The sequence below is a fragment of the Trichomonas vaginalis genome, chromosome II (assembly GCF_026262505.1).
Source record: "Trichomonas vaginalis G3 chromosome II, whole genome shotgun sequence".
NCBI classification, from domain to species: Eukaryota; Parabasalia; order Trichomonadida; family Trichomonadidae; genus Trichomonas; species Trichomonas vaginalis.
In genome coordinates, this window is record NC_067204.1 from 12,057,492 (window position 1) to 12,079,627 (window position 22,136).

Consider the following 22,136-nt stretch of genomic DNA (forward strand, 5'->3'; position numbering starts at 1 on the left):
AGGGTCTTACACCATTACTACCTTTGAAAAAAACACGTTGTAAGAAAGAAAAAATTTTTGTGTAATGCGACAAGCGATTTTTCCATATAAGCCTGATAACAAAGCAAAATTTCAACTCAGGCCCGTAAATCTAGACGAGGGCGGTACAGAAGGTATGGCTGAAAAGTCATCTTGGATTTCTGATGGACCTTTGAGGCAAATTGAAATGGGTTTGCCAATTTATGGCACATTACCACCAGCTTTAGATCCATCAAAGCCATCTCCAATTGACAATATGGTTAATGTTCTTGTTAACAGGCCATATGCCAAAGATTATAACAAAATGTATAAAGGATTTGCAACAAAATACCCAGAATATGATATAAACGATCCAGATACACGTTCATTTGCCGAAAAACAGTTCATTGCGTTAAATTCAAAAGATATCAACGATTCTCTTACAAATAAAACTGAAGAATTACGCTTTAAAATCAAAGACAATGGACCCAAATTATCAGCATCAACAGAATCAAGTACTCTCAAGCGTCGTGCAACAACAAGACAGCGACTTCCACCTAAATATACAACAATTATTCCTCCAGATGCCTATTTACAGACATTTGGTGGCGCAATTCCATATTTTCAAAGTCAAGTCTTCGAGGATGACATATCAGATATAAATGATAAGCCAAAAGACGAAGGCAAACGCGTTACAGGAATATCAGGACCAAGAAAACCAGTTGCAGGCAATCAATCAAGTCTTATTCGTGAATTACATTTCGCATCTCTTTCCAATGAAGAGGTCGAAGCAGCGAAAACTGATGATTCTCCATTCGTTCCACTGAAAATTTCGGAAAGACCAACATTAAAACCAGATAACTTCTTCAAGATATCACCAGAAGACGAGGACACATGCCAGAAATGTCTTAAGAAGTACTTCGACCCAACAGTTGGTAAACCATTCGTTCCGAAAAATGCAGAACAAGATTTTCCCCTGAAATTATTCGATGCAGACCCTCAACAAGAACAAAAAGCATTTGGATTGGGCTCAAATGCAATGTTTGCCGGTTCAAACTTCTTTGAATCCTCATTATCATTGAACAATGATGATGACGCAAGTGTTGAAATCGATCCTAAGTCAACTTTGGTTGAATCTAAACAAGATGACATTTTATTCACTGCCGATAAACTTCCTTTCACTAGGAATGATGTTGCCGAGTTACGTGCATTCACTAAACACTGGGATAATCTTGTTGAAGACGAAAAGAAAGAGATTGACAAGAAATTAATCAATAGAAGAAGGATGATCAAGAAAACATTCGAATCCAAAGAAGTGTTCGAGAACTACTTGAAGCTTCTTGAAGAAGACTGCAAGAGAATTCATTCAGGATTGATAGGAAAAGGAAAATACAAAAAGAAATCAATGTGGGAAGTTGCTGTCAAAACCGCCAAAAAAGATCCAACTGCTTTACATCCACGACGTGAATTTTGGTGGAGACTTGGTGCTTACTGCAAATCTTGCGGTGGCATGAAGGATCTCCTTGAGAAAGAGTATGTGAATGTAGTAAGAGATCTTCTGATAAACAGACATCCAGTTGATGAATCTCTGTTTTGGGATACTTTGGACAAAGTTTCTTCGGATGTTCTTGAAAATATTGCTTCGTTAGGACTTATTGAGTTCTCTAGAATTGTTTTGGATGTTCCACAAGTTGAGTTTGATAGATATCTTGATAAAAGACACGCATCAAGAGACATTTACATCCAAACTATTGTTAATAGCACTTCTAGAGAAACTCTTGATAATATCAACAAACTTGCAAAAGGAAAAATCGAAGTTCCTGAATCTAATTAATTGTTTTTTATATTGTAAATAAATATCTTTGTTTTTGATCTATAAATATAATTTATTTCACCATTAAGTTGACCAAATATTCATTGATTCATAATGATAGCAAATTTAAGAGACTTGACTTCTAATACATGTAGTAAACGAATTGATTTAACAAGCATAGTAATTTAATAGTTTTTATTGATATACCATCCAGTTTTTTTTTTGCAAGATATCATATTATATTTGGTAATAATTAACTCAAGATTTCCTTCACGATTTTGACATTGCGCATTTGTGCTTTTCTCTCAAATGAAATGACTTTTAAAAAAGCCCAATATTTTAATAATCTCTATACAATTTCACGAGATATTCTGCATTGAAGTGATAAAGGTATCTTATATGATTGAGGATTGTATGAATTACAACTTTCTGACCCATTCAGAGAATAACTAAAAAGTAATTAAAAATATATTAAAACAATGATTAATGGTGCACAAACCACAGTATGACATATCCTTCAATTCTTTTGCTTTAAGTTAATATTCAATGTATTAAAGTCGTAAGTGAACTCTGAAAAAATATTATAAAAATCATGTTAGAAATAAACAAACAATTTATTTTTTCTTTGAAGACCTATTTTCAGAGAACTCGTTAAAGAAAGCCTTTGCGTATTTATCAGGCCAGTCATCTTGAATATCCCCACCGATCATATCCACAGAGTTATAAAGTGGCGGCAGGTGTAAATCAACAAAAGAAGCGTTTTCAGACAGTTCCAATTGTATTCTTTCGTTGAAATACTTTGAAATCTGAAGAGCTTCTTGTACAGGTGTCAATACTTTATGTACAAATATCTTCTTACCAGGGAATCTATTTTTAATCTCTTCCACAGTTTCTCCCATTATCACAGCCAATTCTTCTAACTGGGAAACAACAGAATCTGTGTCTCCTTCTTGCAACATCTTTGGAAGTTCTTTTTCGATGTCAACTGTTCCAAGAAACAAGAAAATTACATCGAATGGTTGTATAGATTCAAGCACATTCACGAACATGTCTCTCTGTTGTGTCTGTGTCCTCAAAGACATCAAAGAAAGACCTCGAATCGAATGAGAAAAACAAGTTCCAAATGGTTTCATGATCCTGTAATTTGCAATGATCGAATATTCATCACCAATCACGAAAACAGAGGTAGGAAAGCGCGGTGTCATGTTAACACGGGATGCGCATTTAATGGATGTTGTAATAAGCTGCCATTCTGGATATTCCCGCAAAAAATAAACACCAATATCGATGATGTTTTTAATTGCATCGATAATTGCGGAAAAAGCACCTAAAAAGCCTTCCTCGTAGATTAACAAGGCAGCTACAATGATAATACGGATTGTATATAGCTCTGTTTCTGTTATTTTGCTGTAATCAAACTGTTTTTTCGAAAGAGCAGAAAATCTGTCGTCAACAGGTGGAAAAGAGCAAATTAGACCGAGTGCGCCGTGAACTAAACAAATATGGAGTGATTCGTCAACACGATTGTTGATTTCGCCAAGCCAATGGTCGACAATCGGAATCAAGATATCTGATCTTCTGTATTGATATAGAATCCATGCGATTTCGTAGCAGCTCTTAGCAGAAAGGTCAGCAACTGTAATGCACGTAGTTAGAATTTGGCAAAATATGTCGATACAGTTGGATTTTGCGATAATTGAAAGAATACAAACGACTCCGTTGGTTTTTATGCTTGATTCCTGTATTTTCTTGATGATTTTGGATGTAATGTCTGGTATATCTTGGTAAATCTTCGGAATTAACATGAATAACTCTGGTTCTTGAAATAGACAGTCAATTCCAGCATTCGCATTCCTTTTGATGATTTCTACCAGTAAATCTCCTTTCTTCTGGACTGGATAAAGGCTGTCAAGCTCTGTTAATAATCTGTTAAAAGAAAAATGAGAAAATGGATTTATACTTTCTGTATTTTGGCTTTCGGGCTGAAATCTTTTACTTAGATCGTTTTCTACGAATAATTGTATTGCTTGCCTGCTTGGTGGAAGGCTCGTTAATCGATATGTTGATAAACTTTGAACATAATTTCGATTTTTTAGAAGAAGTTCTGCTGCTTTATGAAGTTTGATCTGATCGTCTTCGGATGCCAATTGATACGGCATTAAATCGTCTTCTTCCTCTTCAAATTCGTTATTGTTTTTAAGACGAAGAAGAATTTCGTTATGCAATTCTCCGAAAACTTTATCTAAATCTGTTTCTTGTGATATTTCAGTATCATTTTGATCTATTCTATATATGTTAAAATCATCTATCGAATATTCTGTTTTCTTATCTGTATTATATCTCTCTAAAGTGGTCTGTACAATTTTTTTCATTGTTATCTTCGATGAGGAAGGGGATTTAAAGCAGATACACCATGGTGGATCCGTATCAAAGTGAACAAAGACTTCCTCCCACATCGTGAGAAAAGTGTCAATATGATAGTGTCACTTTTCGGAATATTGAAAATATTCTTATCATTCTGGCACATTAAGGATGTCAATTTGGAAGAAAAGTGAGAAAATTCCTAAAATGCTAAAAATGAATTTTCCAAACGTATTTTTTTATCTCATTTTTTTGATTTTGAAAAAAATTTGGAGAGAAGAACTCTTCGTTTTTGAATTTTATCACGATGGTTTTAAAGTATATTAGACACATGTATTGGTATTACTATTTTTGTATATTTTGAGAGAAAATCCCTAAAAAGTGAGAAAATCTAAGACGGTTTGAGAAAATATATAAACTATTGAAAATTTGAATTAAACTTCTAATTTGGAAAAAAGAAATTTGGAAAGAAGAAAATTCAAAAATCGAGATTTAGACTCAACATCAAATGGAGAACAAAATGTTTCTTCATATGAAGGAAAAAATTTTCTTGTGAAGAAATAGAGTTTTTAAAATTTTATTGTATGTAATGAAATAAACAAATATTAAAATTATTTTTTGATAACAAGAAAATTCCCAATAGAAAATATTTGAGAGAAAGAAAAAAAGAAAATTGAAAAATATTACTCTCCTTTATATTTCATGAGATTTTAAATTTATTATCATAAAATTGACAATTTTATACGTTTAGATGAAAATAAGTGATTTTGGTTGAAATAGAAATTATTATTTGCTTACAGCTATCAAATAGATTTTTGCTATTTTGATTAAAATTTGTTAATCAAATTAATAAATTTTTTCTAAATATCTTAAATATCTGGATCACTCACATATACAATGAATTGAACGATAAAAATAATACAAACTCAACTAAGTTTCCTGTCTTTCAACTAAAAAAAATTATGCAAATTAAATTAAATTGTTTATTCAAATATTAAACAAAGATGAAGTAATTACAGTTATCATAAACTTTATGAATAACTCTGTAATTGGTTCAGATTTTCGTAAAAATATTTTTATTAATATCGATAAGAATACGTTTACCTACTATCACAACATATCGATAAACAAGAGTAGAGTGATTTTTATCATCGAAACTTTTTAAAAGCTGTAAGCTGGAAGGAAAAATCTTGTTTTTTCTGAGTTAGTTGTAGAACTATTGATGCACGAGTTATCATTGTGATGTAGAAGGATGTCAATGTACTGACTGAAGGATATGAAGTGAATTGAATTTCATTGCATTTCAATTTGATCAAAATTTGTTGAAATGATATGAATGTGTCAATATCTGTATCACTCTCTTTCACTCCTTCCCTATTCTTTCGAGAACGAAGCTAGCTCAGCTTTCGCTGAGCGAATTGACACTTTTCATGCCCTAAACGTACATGCTCTCAAATTTATCGAAAAAAATTATACCACCTAAACTAGTATATTCTTATTTTAAATATGATATTATCCTTAGAATCCACACTAGAATATATTTAAATCAACTTTTAAAAAAGTTCGAATCCTGCGCGTCTCACTTTTTAAATTTTCGAAAAGGAAAATTATATTCTCCTAAAATGAAAACAATTTTCCGAATTGACATCCTTAGGCACATATAATTGATTTGAGCATTGTTATTCTTTTTGAGCTTATTTTGGCAAAATTTTGTTATATTATTTTTTGATTAATTAAAACAAGTGTTTATCAATGTCGTCTTATATGAGACTACTATATTTCAAATGTTATGCCTATTTGATACAATTTTGGTCGATGATTATTAATAGACTGAAGTATTATCCCTTATAGAAAACAAGTAATTTTTTTTTCTACCCATTGAAAATAAAAAAAAAAATTAAATAACGTACAAGGATGACTAGCTACACTGGACTCAGGTTAGAGCCAGTGTCCGCTTTGGGCGTTAATTTCCTTGAGAATGGGACAGTACACTGGAATTCATCAAGTCAATTCTTCTATCCTGTTGGTATGCACATTACTCAGTATCATACTGAAACAGGATCACAGCAATTTTTATTTCCAGAGCGTTTCACGTCAGCTTGTGCAGAAGTAATTAAATTATGCGATGTAGCTGTTACTTCTAACGGTCAATTTATTGCTATATCAGAAGTATTTCGACCAAATAACGGTATATTATCTATTTATGATACAGAAACTCAAGTTGCACACGTACATCTTCGTCATGGAAAGATTGCTAAGTTTTTATCTCTTACTTTTTCAACAGATGCTTCTTTAATCGCAGCATTAGGTATAGGCGATGGCGAGAACAGGGTTTTCGTCTGGAAGATGGGTAGACAAGTTTCGCTGGCTGCAATCATTCCAATTGATAATAACGTAAAATTAATTCAATTTGATCCAGCAGATGCATCAAGACTTTTACTTTTCTCAGAGGAATCAGTTTCAATTTGTTTAATTAATACAATCGACAAACAATTAAAGAAAATCGAAACACCTGGATTTACAAAATACGATAGATTCTGTTTTGTTCCAGGAATACCAGGATTATTACTTTTAGTTTCAGATAATAAGATTCTTACTATAATGAGCGATCAATATGTTAATACAATCGAACCTCCTTCGAAAAATATTTCTTTTATCAGAACAATTAGAAATAATGTCTTCGTAATTGATAACAACATGATATACTACTACAAGGCAACAGGAGGCGAGCCCCATTTAATCTATTTTGGCCCTCTTGATTTATCAATCAATTCTATCTCAGAAATTTCACCATCACCTGATGGAGATCTTGCTGTTGTTATATACGATGACTCTTATACAGGCATCCTTCATCTTGATAAAGCTTTCGAGAAGATAAAACAAGCAATGGAAGCAGAACAAAGCGAAAAACTACAACTCGACAACGAGCAAGAAGATGAATTAAACGAATTCATGAAGACACAATCATCAATTGATGTTTCTGAAACTAATGCTGTTATTGGTGCAGCGGAAATGAACCAATTCAACGGTTTATTTACACCATTACCCATCAGATGCCACATGGGGCCAATTGTTGCTATCGCTACATGCCCTAGAAAGCCATTATTGGCTACTTGCGGCGGCCAAGATCGAACATTATTAGTTTGGAACCTTGCGAAAAGGACTGTTATCGCATCAGAGAAACTCAGAGAGCCTGTTAACAGCTGTTCCTTCCATCCAAGTGGAGATTTGTTGGCTGTTGGCACTTCAGACAAATTATTACTTTATTCTTTGACATTTGACTCACTTGTTTTACGAGCAAAATGGGATTCATTATCATGTACATGCGTCAGTTTCTCAAATGGTGGCCACCTTTTGGCTGCAGGCGCTTTAATTATAAAAGTTATCTCAACATACAGCGCAAAGACCGTTACATCACTTAGAGGACACAACTCCAGTGTCAAGTCAATCACATGGGCCCCGAATGACTCATTCTTTGTCTCCAGCGGCTTAGATGGCAACGTATTTCAATGGAATGCGAGAATGTGGGAGCGAAACTTAGTTGTTTCACTACAATCTCAATGCATTGGTGCCTTACTTGCCCAATCTCAAACCGCTTCAGATAATTCCAACAGTACTCAATTTAATATCTTAGTTGCAACGAATAACAACACTATTTACGATGAGACAACAAAGACAGAACGATCCCCAACTCGCCATCTCAATTTCACAGCGTTCTGCATGCCAGTGAATTTATCAATAATTTCAGGTGACGTAAGAGGTAATTTACAGGTTATTCCATTCCCTCTACTTCCTATGGGCGAAGAGAATCCATTCAACATTGGTATAGAAGTTGCTGTTCACACAGGACCAGTACATTGCATCATGGCTTCATCTGATGGCCAAACATTGTTTACAGCGAGTGAAGACAGTTCTATCTTTATCTTCAACGTTGTACAGCCACACCAGATGGTCATTGCCGCTCCAGTTTCCTTAGCATTGTCGAGAGAAGAGCAGAGTTTCCTTATCGAAAGAGAACAGTTCGAAGACAAAAAAGAGAACTTAACGAGATTGAGAGAAATGCTCAACTTACACAGATCTCAGTTCCAATGTGCAAAGACTAAATTGATTGAAACGCAATCAAGAGAAATTGCTCAGCAAAAGAACAAATGGCAGATGACTGTTTGTTCACTGAAAAAGCAAGTTCACGCTTTGCAAAACCAAAAAGCAGAACAAGAAAAGAAAGCTGCTGATATCATTGCTGAATCAGACACTCAGCATTTCATGAAGATTAAGTCAGTTAAAGAACTATACGAACAGAAATTAACTGAACAGACAAAACACGCAGCAGAACTCATGAAAGAAAAAATAAAGATACAATGCGAATACGAAGAAAAACTTCACTTCATGACAGAAGAATTCAAAGCAAAACTACAAGAAAGAAGAGATACAGCTGAGAAACAATTGAAAGTACAATCATTGGATAACGATGAAGCAAAGAAGAGATTGTTACAGTGCAAATCATTGCACCCTAAAGAAGAACAGTTGTTGAGAGAAGAACATGAGAAAGACATGGAAATATTGAGAAAAGAGTATGCGGAAGAACTCAATAAAATACAGCAATCAATTGAAGGAATTAGAACTAAATTGGTTGGTAACCAAGATGATTATGATTCCAAGTTAGAAAGCAAAGCAACAATCAACCAACAGATCAATAAATTGACACAAGAAAACGCAGCAATGAAGAGAAGAAATGAAAAAATGAAAGCTGATACAGAAGCAATTGACAGAGATCTCCAAGCAAGAAGCGAAAGAGTTGCAAGACAAACAAATCATTTACGTGATTTGCAAAGCCAAAATGAAGAACTTCTTAAATGGAGAAATGTCACTGACAGCCAATTAAACGAAATGAAGAAACAAGCTTTGCCAAAGAAACAAGAAATAGAGACATTGAAACAAATGATCACTGCAAACGAAGCAACCCTTAGAGCACAGAAACTTTCTGATGCAAAAGATGATGAAGAACTTGAAAAAATGGAAGCAGAAATTAACGGATTATATGATGAAATCCTCAAAACAGATAATGCTGCTCAAAAATGCACATCAAAGATCAACCAGTTTAAGAACAGAGTTCACACTATTTACACAGAAATTCCTGAAGCTAAATGGGCTGATGAAGTTCAGTTGTTGAATGAACAATTCGGAACAGAAAAGAAGTTAGAAAGAGAAGATCACGCTTTGTTGGAAACATTGGATGAATTCGAGAGACATAAATCTGCTTTGGCTGAGAAAGTTGTTGAACTTCGTGTTAAAGTTGAAGAAGATTCTGAAGCAAATGGTTCTAAATTCATGAAACAGATCGGAAAGAACGAAGAAATCATAGCAGAATTGGCAAGATTAAGGAAAGAGAACAATGACTTGAAATCTAAGTTGCATCTCGCACAAATTAACTTGAATTCTTTGATGAGACAATGCAGACATGAATCTAAACCTCTTGAAACTAAAGTCAGGCCTCTTCTTAAGTCTACAAATATCATCCAGCCAACAACAACAGTTCAGAAGAAGATGACATATGCTGGTGCAACAATGACTATTGATCATTTCACTTGAAGACATTTTAATTTTATTTTGTATTATTAATTTTGTTGTTTTATTATTTTAATTAAAAAATAAAGTTTATAAAAGATAACTTATTCGAAATAAGAGAGAAATATTGCTCAAATTTATTTCTCTACTTAAATTGCAATAATTTGAATTCAAATATCAGAAAAATTTTGATGATAATCCGATGAAATTAAGGATACCAATATAAAACAGGATGCTTAATCTAGGAATGCATTGCAAATTTACATCTTCTATTTTCATTTTGTTTTAGATTCCTTGCTTTGGCTCCAATTTTTTCGTCAAACTTTATAAATCGGCATAAGAAACTTATGAATGCGGCAACCCACAGTTTAGCGTGAATAAATATTATCAGTGCTGCACGCCGATGAATTATATTATAAATTCGTCATTTTTTAAACGTAAATGTCAAAAAGCGCAAAAAAAGGGATTTCCAATCTAGATACATCGAAAAAATCGCCATTTATAGAGCAATTAAGTAAGAGAGAAGAAAATTTACAGCTTGAATTACAAAAATTACTCGCAGAACAACAAAGAATTCAAGATGAAATGAAAAGTCTTGAGCAAGAAAAGAAACAACTTGATGAAAATGAGATACATCTTAACGAAGTTGAGAGAGATATATCAGAACAAGAAGAACAAGTTTCATCAATTGCAAATCTTAATAAATCGACAGAAGAAATTGAAAGACAAACACAAGTATTAAGAGAAACAGCCGAAAAACTTAAATCCGATCTTGGAAAAGCAAAGAAAGAGCTTGATACCGCAAGACTTAATGTCCAAATGAAACAACAAGAAGTTGAAGGAAACAATAAGCTTGCTTCAGAGCTTAGCTCACAAAAGGAAGCTCTAGAAAAAGAAGATATGGAATTACGAGAATTAGAACTTCAATCAAAAGATGCAGATACGTTAATTCAAAATGTACGCAGAAAATCTCAGCAAGTCAATAGACTTAAGCAATTAGTCGAATCATTACAAGAAGAGGTTTCTGTTAGAGAAGCCGAAGTCATTAAACTTGAAGCTGACGCATTAGAGCATCAAAAGAAGATTGAAGAAACAAACGAGAAGCGAGCAGCTTTAGAACGTCGTAGAGTTGCAGCTGAAGCAAAGAAGCGAAAGATCTTACAGGCTCTTTCAGAGCGTGATGAGAAACGTAAGAAACTTCTTGAACAGAGAGAACAGATCAGAAAACGAAGGGAAGAAGCAGAAAAAGAACACGACGAACTTGATCAATTAGAAATGCAGCTTAAGCGAGAAGAAGAGAAGCTTGCTGAACGTAAGAAAGAAGATGAAGAAGCAGCAAGAATTGCAGCAGAAGCAAATGAAAGAACTCAAAACAAAGAAATTAGAAGAGCCGCATTAGAAGCAGAAAGACACGAAAACACACGTAAAATGAAGACATATATTGATGAATATTTATCAAAGTTTGAAGAGGAAGCAGCCGCAGTTGAAAGAAGATTCGAAAAGCTTGAAAGAGCTGCTGCACAAAGAAGAAATGAAGTTGAATTGGAACAATCGAAATGGCTTGAGTTATGGAATAAAAAGCATGAAGAAGCAGATAAAATGATTATGGAACTCGAGAACAAACTCAAGGAATGTGAAAGTGTCGATTCGTTGAAACAGAAACTTGCAGGTTTGCAAGCAGAACACGATGAGCTTCAACAGAAGATCGAAGATGAACAAGCAGAAATCAAACGATTATCAGAAGGTCCAGGCAGCGAGCGCGCACTGTTAGAACAAATGGAGAAAGAAACACGAGAAGAGCGTGAGCGTATTGCAGCATTAGAAGCAGAATTAGAGACAAAACGTATGGAACAGCAGAAAGAAGAAGACAAACTTCGATCGCAAGAAGAAGAACTTAACCAGAAGAAAGATAACTTAGAAAGTCGTGCCAAACTTTTGCAACTTCGCGAGAATGGTGCCAAAAAGATGCTTGCTATCTACCAGAAGCAACTTGATGAAGCAGAGAAACGATGCATCAGTCTTAAAGAGCAACGCGAGCAATTAGAAAAAAATGCAAATTAACAATTTTCTTTTCTTGTTTTCATTTATAAATATTTTCATTATTTAAACATAAATTAACCATGGTGTGATTGAGGGAAAAAAAATAGATTTAAGGCTGAATAAGAATGTATTTGAGGTTTTTAAGGAATCTTCATAGATATCAGAACTTTATAGACCTCAAATAAATTTGCTGAATTTTTTAAGAATTTGAATACACATTTTCATTCGACCATCTCAAAAATTTAAAGGTTCAATCGTAGTTAGATTTAAACCTTTCCGATATTTCAAGTACTCTTAACATACTAATGGAAAAACTCTATTTGATATGGAAGTTATTTCAATTTGATTCAAAAAATTCAATTGAAAATAAATATGAGAGGGGGGCACAAACTTGCCCACTGAGGTGAAGTGAAAAGTGACAGGTTTACATGTCAGAAATGTAAAGTGTTAGATTTGAAACAAAAAATGGATTAATTTATTATTATATGATAGAGAGATTTGGTAAGTTACTATCAAATTTGTAAGTAAGGAAAAAAAAAGTAAGAAAGAAAAAAAAAATTTTAAAAATAAAAAGCCACTCGCTTCGCTCGCGGTTGACAAAAAGAACAAATTCGAAAAATAATTGTATGAAATTACGAAACTAAGCCACTCGCTTCGCTCGCGGCTTAAGAAAAGAACAGATTCGAAAAAAGATTGTATGAAATTACGAAACTAAGCCGCTCGCTTCGCTTGCGGCTTAAGAAAAGAACAGATTCGAAAAAAGATTGTACGAAATTACGAAACTAAGCCGCTCGCTTCGCTCGCGGTTTAAGTAAACAACATATTTCAGATTATCGATACTAAAAATTTTTTTATTGGGGTATTATTATTGTCGTCTGGCGGTTTTAGACGACAATGCGAATTTTCAAATAATAGGATTTTTAGCCAGATAAAGAGCTACTCCATATATCATGCGTGTTTGCATACTATATACATAGATGGAATTGATGTTCTTCCTTTATTTAGGTACCGAAACATGCTTGAAAAATCTATTTTTTAGACGACAATAATAATTTTGTCACTTTTTCCAGACGACAATAAAACATCCTCTTTTTTATTTTATTACATTTTTTTTGCATTTTTTTAAAGCTTCTTAACTTAAATCATGGAATGTCTCAAAGAAAAAAGTAGCATACAGCATGCAAAGCTAAAGAAAGATAATCATAATTAATACCTTAATTTTTAATATTACGCATTTTTAGGTGCAAAATTTAAAAACATTCTAATACAATAGAGCAGTTTCCAAAAGTAGCATACAGCATGCAAAGCTAAAGAAAGATAATCATAATTAATACCTTAATTTTTAATATTACGCATTTTTAGGTGCAAAATTTAAAAACATTCTAATACAATAGAGCAGTTTCCAAAAGTAGCATACAGCATGCAAAGCTAAAGAAAGATAATCATAATTAATACCTTTAAAGTTTAAAATCTTGATTTTTTTTAAATCAAATATTTATAACTTTAATACATACAGCTTAAACCTTATACTTGTTTTCTCTTGTGAGAAAGCAATCTTACAAAGCTAACAATCCTAAAAAATAAAGAATTAAAATTTAATAATTTAATCTAAAATTAAAATCAAAATTAAATGAAATGAGTTCTTTGTAATAATACTTTCAAGGTAGGATATATTTTAGTGGGATCTATTGAGTCATCACTAACAGCATTGAGCAATCTATTGAGCATTGAAATACTCTCGATTTTTCTTTGTCTTTTTACATCAATTTCTGCGTTAGTTGCTTTTTCCATGATCCTAATAACACGGTCATCTGCTGGATTTTGATCAATTTTGAGTTTGATAACGAAAGATGGTATCACTTTTGTATAAATTTCTATAATAACATCATCAATTCTGAGATTTTTTCGATCAGGAAAATAGTCATGTTTGAGTGTTCTAAAATGAGCTTCGGCAATATTGTTAGTTGCGTCGCCTTCACGCCTGTCACGAGCAATCCATCTTGATATGTTGTAACGCCATTGTCTGTTAAAGTATTGAGATGCTGTTGGATCTGTGTCGAGCAACTCCAGAACTTGATCATAGGCAGCATTTGCTTCTTCCTCATGTTCTGCATCTAATTTGAAGACTAAATCCTTCATCAAATTATAGAATTGTTCAAATTTTTCTTGAGAAGAAAACTTATTTGATTTGCGAAGAATTGCACGAAGAACATGTACTCCGCACCAAAGTATTTGAGCTTGTGGAATGCTTTCTTCTATTGCTTGAGCTATCTGTGGAGCACAGTCCATGCTAATGTATTCTGGCTCAATTGTTACCCATCTGAGATAGGCGCACACGCAAACTTGAATGTTTTGATAAGTGTCTGGTTGACAAAAGAAATATAAAAAAGGGAAAATGTGAAAATCTTTGATTTTGCCAGTAAATGCATACAATGGAATGTTTGATCGCAACAATTTATAGGTGCTGTCTATATGAAATGTCTTGATACTATGCGCATAAGCTTTGCCTTCAAAAGGCGCGTAATAGAAACACATATTATTGTCTGAGACTTCAAATGCAATGAGATCATCTGGAGATTCTTCTTGTACTGTCTGAACAAAGATTTGCAATGACACAACATCGTCAGGAGAATATCTAGTTTGAAGAGCATGTATTCTCTCTGCAAATCGTTTGATTGCACGTGGTTTTTGAGCGTACATCTCTGGAATGGACGGACCTGTAAGAGGAATTTCAAGATCTTTGAATGCATTTAGCTGTGCTATCGCTCTTTGATTGTCATCTGTTTGGAAGTAATGTTCTAAATATTTGCGATAAAAGACAGACGAATATTGACTTTTGTCATTTGGGGCGGAATGATCATGTTCTTCAACTATTTTGATTAGTTTGTATTTATTTTGATCCAAGATTGCAACATTAAAATGTGCAGGACATTTTGGATATTTGCAGTGGAATGAAATCTGAGATCTTTCTTTCCTGACACGTTCACCATATCCATACTGTGCTTGTATTTCTTGTTTAACTCCAAATTTACAAAGATCCATAACAGTAAAGATAGTTTCTTCTTCTAATTCCATTTGAAATTGAAATGAAAATTAAAAATTCAGAAATTTGAATAGATTTGGTCTGTAATTAAATGAGAATAGCAGTTTGTTCGTCATTGTTTGAGGCAAGAGTATTATAGGAATATTATATGATGGATTTGAGTTGCATATAAAGAGTGCAAAAGGATAAAGAGAGAAATTTTGTTAGATTAAATTATTAAATTTTAATTCTTTATTTTTTAGGATTGTTAGCTTTGTAAGATTGCTTTCTCACAAGAGAAAACAAGTATAAGGTTTAAGCTGTATGTATTAAAGTTATAAATATTTGATTTTAAAAAAAATCAAGATTTTAAACTTTAAAGGTATTAATTATGATTATCTTTCTTTAGCTTTGCATGCTGTATGCTACTTTTGGAAACTGCTCTATTGTATTAGAATGTTTTTAAATTTTGCACCTAAAAATGCGTAATATTAAAAATTAAGGTATTAATTATGATTATCTTTCTTTAGCTTTACATGCTGTATGCTACTTTTGGAAACTGCTCTATTGTATTAGAATGTTTTTAAATTTTGCACCTAAAAATGCGTAATATTAAAAATTAAGGTATTAATTATGATTATCTTTCTTTAGCTTTACATGCTGTATGCTACTTTTGGAAACTGCTCTATTGTATTAGAATGTTTTTAAATTTTGCACCTAAAAATGCGTAATATTAAAAATTAAGGTATTAATTATGATTATCTTTCTTTAGCTTTGCATGCTGTATGCTACTTTTGGAAACTGCTCTATTGTATTAGAATGTTTTTAAATTTTGCACCTAAAAATGCGTAATATTAAAAATTAAGGTATTAATTATGATTATCTTTCTTTAGCTTTACATGCTGTATGCTACTTTTGGAAACTGCTCTATTGTATTAGAATGTTTTTAAATTTTGCACCTAAAAATGCGTAATATTAAAAATTAAGGTATTAATTATGATTATCTTTCTTTAGCTTTGCATGCTGTATGCTACTTTTGGAAACTGCTCTATTGTATTAGAATGTTTTTAAATTTTGCACCTAAAAATGCGTAATATTAAAAATTAAGGTATTAATTATGATTATCTTTCTTTAGCTTTACATGCTGTATGCTACTTTTTTCTTTGAGACATTCCATGATTTAAGTTAAGAAGCTAAATTCTGAAGTTTACATGATCCTCTCGTGTGCCCCCTTAAAAAAATGCAAAAAAAATTGAATACTTTACTGGCTGGGCAAATTTGTCGCCGCCCCATAAATATGTTTGTATTCCTATTATCTCTTGCGTTTGCAGAATTTCGCATTTGTATTTATAATACTGATGATTCGCAATGTAAGACCACAAGAAATTATAAAGATAAGTTATCTCTTTCCAATTTTATTTCAAAATCTGAAAGTGATGTTAAAACATATCTTCAAAATCTTGAATATGATATGAATAGTTTACCTAGTATCAATATCGATTATCCTGGACATACACCTCAGACAAATGCGTCTCATGAAGATTCAAACATTCTTGAAAAATTTACAAGTGATGACTTCCATCCCATGATCATATTTGATTCTATGCAAGAAACACCATCAACAGAAATAACTCATGCTCCTTCAGGATCAAACTCATCTTGTGAATATCATGGTTATATTCTAAGATTTCCAGGACAATTCAACGTTAGAAGTTTTCATGTATATAATTGCAAAGATAAAGGTGATAAAATTGATGGATTTAATATTTTAAATTATATTGGGCCGATGAATTTGATCATTTCCCTGGATAATGCAAATACCTATTATGTATTATGGAATGTTAACTTGACAGGAGAAGAATCGGGATATACTTCAAGAACAAGTAATAAAATCTATGAAACTAGAGCGCTTTCGTTTAGTAATGTCAATAATTATACATCTGTACAGATATCAGATGGATATACAACCACAAGTTTCTTAGCAACAGTGAAATTTGATTCATTTACTTTTCAATTTCAAATACCTTATAATTATTCATCATTAGTGTTCAACTTTGATACGTACCAATCATCCCCTGCAACATTGACATTAGATCAACATGAAAATAAGTCAGTTATCCCTAGTGATGTGACACTATCAAGATTAGATATTACAGGTGGAAATGTTTCGTACTCGAAAATAGTAATCTCATCTACATCACTATTCTCAATATCATATTCAACATCCTTTGCATGCGTATTTGGTTTCACAGAATGGACAATTGAAATTGATGGAAGTGAATTTCCTTTCAATATGTTTAATCTCCCTGCACATGTGATATTAATTCTTCATAAGAGTACAACAATCAAATCTTTTGCATTTAATTTCTTCACTGATTTAACAATAAAATTAGATTCGTCAACATCAAGCGCAAGCATTAAAATATCAGATTGTGATTTTGGCTGGAAAGATTATAATGACTTCTACATGGCTTCCGGAGTTAATCTTGTATTTGGAAAATTAACAAATTTTCCTTCATGGACTTCAAAATACATACCGTTGCATTGGCACATGAAGAAGTTTTCTGAGAAATATGAATGCGGGCAATTAACATTCACAACACTGCCTCAATACGAAGGTACAAACTCTCTGATTTTATATATCGATCATGAAGATTCTTCACATTATTATACGAAATCAGAGATTTCGTCAAAGTTCCCAACGACAGAGATGCAAGTAGTTTCATGTGAAAATAGAGAAATCAACGTCGAATTAGCGAGTGATGTCACAATTCCAGGTTTTTATGAAGGTCAATCAATTATGACATCAACAACAAGTGGTCGAGTTAAATTTGATCCTGACAAACTAAGTCTGTTCCCACTATCTATATGTTTGACATTCGATCTAGGAACAGTTTCTGATTGCAAAGCATCATCTATGAAATATTATCTAACACGTGTTCTCAACATGAGTTTACCAATATCACAAATGAAAGCACTAGATCCAGACTATCCAGAGAAGGTTCTCAACTTATCCCTCAATGCACCAAGCGACTTGAATGGTATCGAAATCGGATATTATATCACATCTCTCGGATTTGATTCGATGAACTTTAAAATTCCGACACTCGATTTGACGAAACTAAACAGTGATTTGAAGAACAAAGACTTCTTTATCAGTGCAGCTGATGGTGCATATGCAAGAATCAACGTTCTCGGCTTATCAGAACTTCAAGGCAATATTTCTTTGAATAACCTGAATCTTAACTATGATCTTGATGTTTCCACTCTTTCCATTAATGATAATGTCAATAGTGTCTCGCTAACCAGATCCTCATTCAATTTCAAATTAAAGCCAACATTTAATGAAAAAGTAACGTTTTATTATAACTCAGATGATGTTGCAAAGTTATTTGCCAGCGATTTTTCTATTAGTGTATATCAATTAAGATATTGGCCACTGGGAAAGTCAATTTTGGTAATAACAGGTTTGGAACCGTTACAAATTGCAGGTTTATTTTATGGAAACTCGACAAGGATAAAACTACGTGTAACTCCAGTTGTAGATGTTGTCCCTGTTACCATTCAAATTACAGCTTCAAAGGTTCTTTTAACTGTTGATTATTTATCACAAGATTCGTTCTCAAATAATGATGAATATAGATTATTAATCGAATATGATGGAAAAGAAACAGCAGAGAATGTTGTTAATTTCAATCTCACTAATTTTATTGGATATGCAGAGATTCTGACTGCAGAAAGCGATGTCGATTGGCCAGATTCATTCAGGAGTCAAGAAATAATCACATTGAATCCAGGAAACAGCACAATAACAAATGTGTTGATGTTGTTGAACTACACAGGACCATACATTCGAAACTCAATATACAAAGTATCAAACACGCTGGCAAGTCGTGTTCAATCCAAAGTCACAACATTCAAACTTGGTGATAGATCTTCAAATCTTCCAGAGGTCAAGTTCCCAGATATGTCATTTGACATTTTGCTGAGTGAAGATAACGAAACAAAAATCACTAAGATATCAGGATGCAAAGCAATATTCGATAACTTAGAGATCAAATATGATACTATCTCAGAATTTGATTCATTACAAGTTAACAATAACTTAACGATGTATCCAGGATCAGTTCTCAGACCGAGTGGGTATTCATCAAACAAACGAATATTAGACGACGGAACTAATTCAGAAAATTCAAATACAGATGTTTGTGACATATTCGGAACAAATGTCAATCTTAGATGGAACTCAGACACTGCATCATCAGTTATCCTCTCATCAAACTGTCAGCAGCAAGATTCGTCAAAGACAACAAAGTTCACATTCCAATATGACGACACACTCTTGCCTTACGTTTTCAATGCAACAAATTTCAAAAACAACTATATGGGCGAAAACCAAAAGACAGTCATTTCTGGTTTCATCCCATCTTCTAGCACCAAAGAATCACTGAACAAAAGTTCTTTCATTGGTCCAACTACTCCAAACAAAGAGTGGAAACATTATGAACCTGAGATGGAAGTAAATTTTACCGAAAACAAATTCTTTATCCGCACCCCCATTAATTATTCCACGAAATGGCTCTCAACAATGAAAGATTTACCAACTGATCCTCCTCTTTACACCGAATTGTTACAAAAGCATTATGTCAAAAAAGATGGTGCAAAAGGAAATGGTTTAATGCTAATAATTGTGGTCGCTCTTGTATTTCTTATTGTTGTCATCGGAATCTGGTCTGTAATGTTCTTCCTTTACAAAGATACCCTAGTGGAGCTAGGAAACTCTAGTTATAGCTCTGCAGAGTCTTTAACATATTCTAAATCGTCAGGAAGTGGTTCCAGTTATGAAAAGAAGAAAGAAAGCAGTTCTGGTTCAGGTTCATCAGTTTAAAAAAAATATTCATTATAAATCATTTCTCTTATAACCAAAATAACATTACTTCTTTTTATATATTATTGTGTTTAAATATTCTTTGAAAATTCAGCTTTTTGTGTATATTCTACTTGAAGTTACATTGTTTGCTTGATTCTACTATGTGGATCATCGTGAGAGTTCCCTTAGGGGAAATTGCTGTAAGGATTTCCAAATTCCAAAAATAAAATAGAAATGTGTGAGCGATATTCGTTTAAAATTTCTTGTCACTTTTAATATCATGATTGGTAAAAATAATGAATTACAAGGGAAGCATCAAGGAAATAAACAAAAAACTAGCGATGATATCATTTCTTATAGTACAGGAAGTGTTCCAAGAGAAAAATATATTGATTTACTTTCACATTTAGATGATGCAATATCGTTTATTAGAGGTTTTTGCTTCACTGGCGGTGAAACTATCGGATCTGATGTCAGATCACTTATTCTTTCTCATTGCATCAAGCTCTCTAACTTTCTAGAGGAAAATATGCTAGAAATCGGAATAGAAAACATTCCAAGAGAATATTCTATATTTGATGCACGAGCACTTGATACACCTGAAAAACAAATGAATGAATTCCTCAAATTCGCAAGTAACGAAGATCTTGACATGCATCCAATAAAAGAACTATTTACGATTTTCTGTGGCATTGTGAATGTTAATAACATGCTACTCAATTACAATAAGAAGCTAGAATCTCAAATTGAAAACTTCAAGAAAAATACTGTTCCAATCTCGCGTTTAAAGACTCTTAACGATGAATACTTCGAAGTTGTTCAGCAAAATGCTTCAAATCAAGTTAAAATCGAGAAACTTGAAGCAGCAATCAAAGAGATTACTGGAAAGCCAGAAATCTTTTACGAAAGCATAATAGATGATGCAAAAACTAAAACAGAATTAAATGAAACAGCTTTCAACGCACTTAAAAAGCAAAACGAAGATTTGATTAAAACATTGGAAGAATATAAGCAGACAACTACTCAATCAATAGAAAGCTTAACAGACACTCTTAATACATGCAAAGCGTCTTTAGATGAAGAAGTTCAACAACATTCTCAAGATGTTGACAAACTCACAAAAGAAAAGGAATCTCTTCAGGACAAAATCAAATTCCTTGGTTCTGAGCTTCAGGTTGCCAAGACAGCACTACTTGACCTTTCTAAAAAGTTGAAAGAGAAATTTGCCAAATACAAAGAAGCAATTAAGGCGCAGAAAGATACTTGCTCGATGCTAGACGCTATACAGAACAGAACGAATACACTTATTAAGGAAAATGAATGTCTTGCCGATAAATGCTTAAATTACCAGGCAGAAAACAAAGCCTTCAAAGAACAAGTAGACCAATTAATTGTTCTGGAAACAAGACTTAGAAACAGTAGAGAGAAATTTAAAGAAAGACTCCATAAATCGCAAAAAGAATTAGAAGAAATGACAAAACAGAAGTCAGAAACAGAAGAAGCACTAAATTCTCGTGTTAAAACTGTTATTGATAATGCTAAAGAAGAATCAAGAGATCTTGTATCAGAAAACTCAAATCTTAAAGCAGAAATTGAAAATCTGAAGAAATCACTCGAAGCATCTAAACAAGAAGCTTCAGAAGCCAAAGTTGCAGAGAAAACAGCAAATATGAAGATTGCAAAGATCCAGAAGAATGCAGAAGATGAGAAACAGGCTTTACAAGCCAAAAGTGATTCATTAATACAAAGTATCAAATCTCAAGCAGAAAAACAAGTTTCAGATTCTGCAAAACAAGTTGAAGATACGAGAAAGCTTCTTCTTAAGCTTTGTGAAATGTCACCATCATCAACAGAGAATGTAGAAAACCTATGTAACGCATTGGAATCAAAACATACCTTTTATACAATCCAGAAAAAGATTCTTTTAGATGCAACAAAGATTCGTGATAAATACGACATTAAATATCCAGAATCTATTGAAGACTATGTAGATAATCTCAAAAAGACTATTGAAAAGGAAGAAAAAGAAGCTGAAGAGTTGAAGAAGTCTAATGAATCATCAAATTCTCAAATAGAATTTCTAAAAGAAGAACTTGAAAAACGTCAAGGTTCCGATGTTATTATTAATGAATGGAGAAATTGGTCCAACAAAATGCAGGCAGAAATAAGTGGTCAGCCACTTACTGACGGATCAGACAGAGCTGCAAGAACTGTATTATCAGAAGCAATCAAAGCAGGAAGAGGCAACTACACTGTTGTTTCAAAGATATCACTACTTAGAGATGAAAAGATTATTATGAACAAATTTGAGAAAAATGAACTATCTAACAGCAATAAAAATGGTTTGTCTGTTAAAGCTGTCAATACAGCTCTTCGTTTCATGAAAAGATTGCAAACAACTTCTGGTCATTGTCCTCCTTCTGACTTTCTCCACTTCGTGTAATTAATTTGTTTTTTGTTCTTTAATT

The 22,136-nt window shown here is 32.9% G+C and overlaps 7 protein-coding genes across 7 annotated transcripts, besides 2 other annotated features; 5 read left to right on the forward strand and 2 right to left on the reverse strand.

Moving 5' to 3' along the window:
- Positions 1 to 64: 64 nt before the first annotated feature.
- On the forward strand, positions 65 to 1,831 carry TVAGG3_0530570 (uncharacterized protein; the record flags this gene model as incomplete). Its single annotated transcript, XM_001581886.1, has 1 exon — positions 65 to 1,831. One exon carries the CDS (start codon positions 65 to 67, stop codon positions 1,829 to 1,831), a length of 1,767 nt encoding a protein of 588 aa, XP_001581936.1.
- Positions 1,832 to 2,041: 210 nt separating this feature from the next.
- TVAGG3_0530580 (SGNH hydrolase family) lies at positions 2,042 to 4,304 on the reverse strand (the record flags this gene model as incomplete). Its single annotated transcript, XM_001581887.1, has 1 exon — positions 2,425 to 4,266. The coding sequence occupies one exon, from the start codon at positions 4,264 to 4,266 to the stop codon at positions 2,425 to 2,427; it is 1,842 nt and encodes a 613-aa protein (XP_001581937.1).
- A 1,779-nt stretch (positions 4,305 to 6,083) lies between these two features.
- On the forward strand, positions 6,084 to 9,830 carry TVAGG3_0530590 (cilia- and flagella-associated protein 57 family; the record flags this gene model as incomplete). Its single annotated transcript, XM_001581888.1, has 1 exon — positions 6,086 to 9,760. The coding sequence occupies one exon, from the start codon at positions 6,086 to 6,088 to the stop codon at positions 9,758 to 9,760; it is 3,675 nt and encodes a 1,224-aa protein (XP_001581938.1).
- An 86-nt stretch (positions 9,831 to 9,916) lies between these two features.
- Positions 9,917 to 11,870, forward strand: TVAGG3_0530600 (biological adhesion protein; the record flags this gene model as incomplete). The annotated part of the gene is made up of 1 exon (XM_001581889.1): positions 10,178 to 11,797. The coding sequence occupies one exon, from the start codon at positions 10,178 to 10,180 to the stop codon at positions 11,795 to 11,797; it is 1,620 nt and encodes a 539-aa protein (XP_001581939.1).
- A 282-nt stretch (positions 11,871 to 12,152) lies between these two features.
- Positions 12,153 to 12,632: a mobile genetic element.
- A 235-nt stretch (positions 12,633 to 12,867) lies between these two features.
- Positions 12,868 to 16,089: a mobile genetic element.
- Positions 13,403 to 14,851, reverse strand: TVAGG3_0530630 (MULE transposase domain-containing protein; the record flags this gene model as incomplete). Its single annotated transcript, XM_001581890.2, has 1 exon — positions 13,403 to 14,851. One exon carries the CDS (start codon positions 14,849 to 14,851, stop codon positions 13,403 to 13,405), a length of 1,449 nt encoding a protein of 482 aa, XP_001581940.2.
- A 312-nt stretch (positions 16,090 to 16,401) lies between the features above and the next one.
- TVAGG3_0530640 (uncharacterized protein) lies at positions 16,402 to 19,686 on the forward strand (the record flags this gene model as incomplete). The annotated part of the gene is made up of 1 exon (XM_001581891.1): positions 16,402 to 19,686. One exon carries the CDS (start codon positions 16,402 to 16,404, stop codon positions 19,684 to 19,686), a length of 3,285 nt encoding a protein of 1,094 aa, XP_001581941.1.
- Positions 19,687 to 19,948: 262 nt separating this feature from the next.
- Positions 19,949 to 22,111, forward strand: TVAGG3_0530650 (biological adhesion protein; the record flags this gene model as incomplete). The annotated part of the gene is made up of 1 exon (XM_001581892.1): positions 19,949 to 22,111. One exon carries the CDS (start codon positions 19,949 to 19,951, stop codon positions 22,109 to 22,111), a length of 2,163 nt encoding a protein of 720 aa, XP_001581942.1.
- Between the last annotated feature and the right edge of the window lie 25 nt (positions 22,112 to 22,136).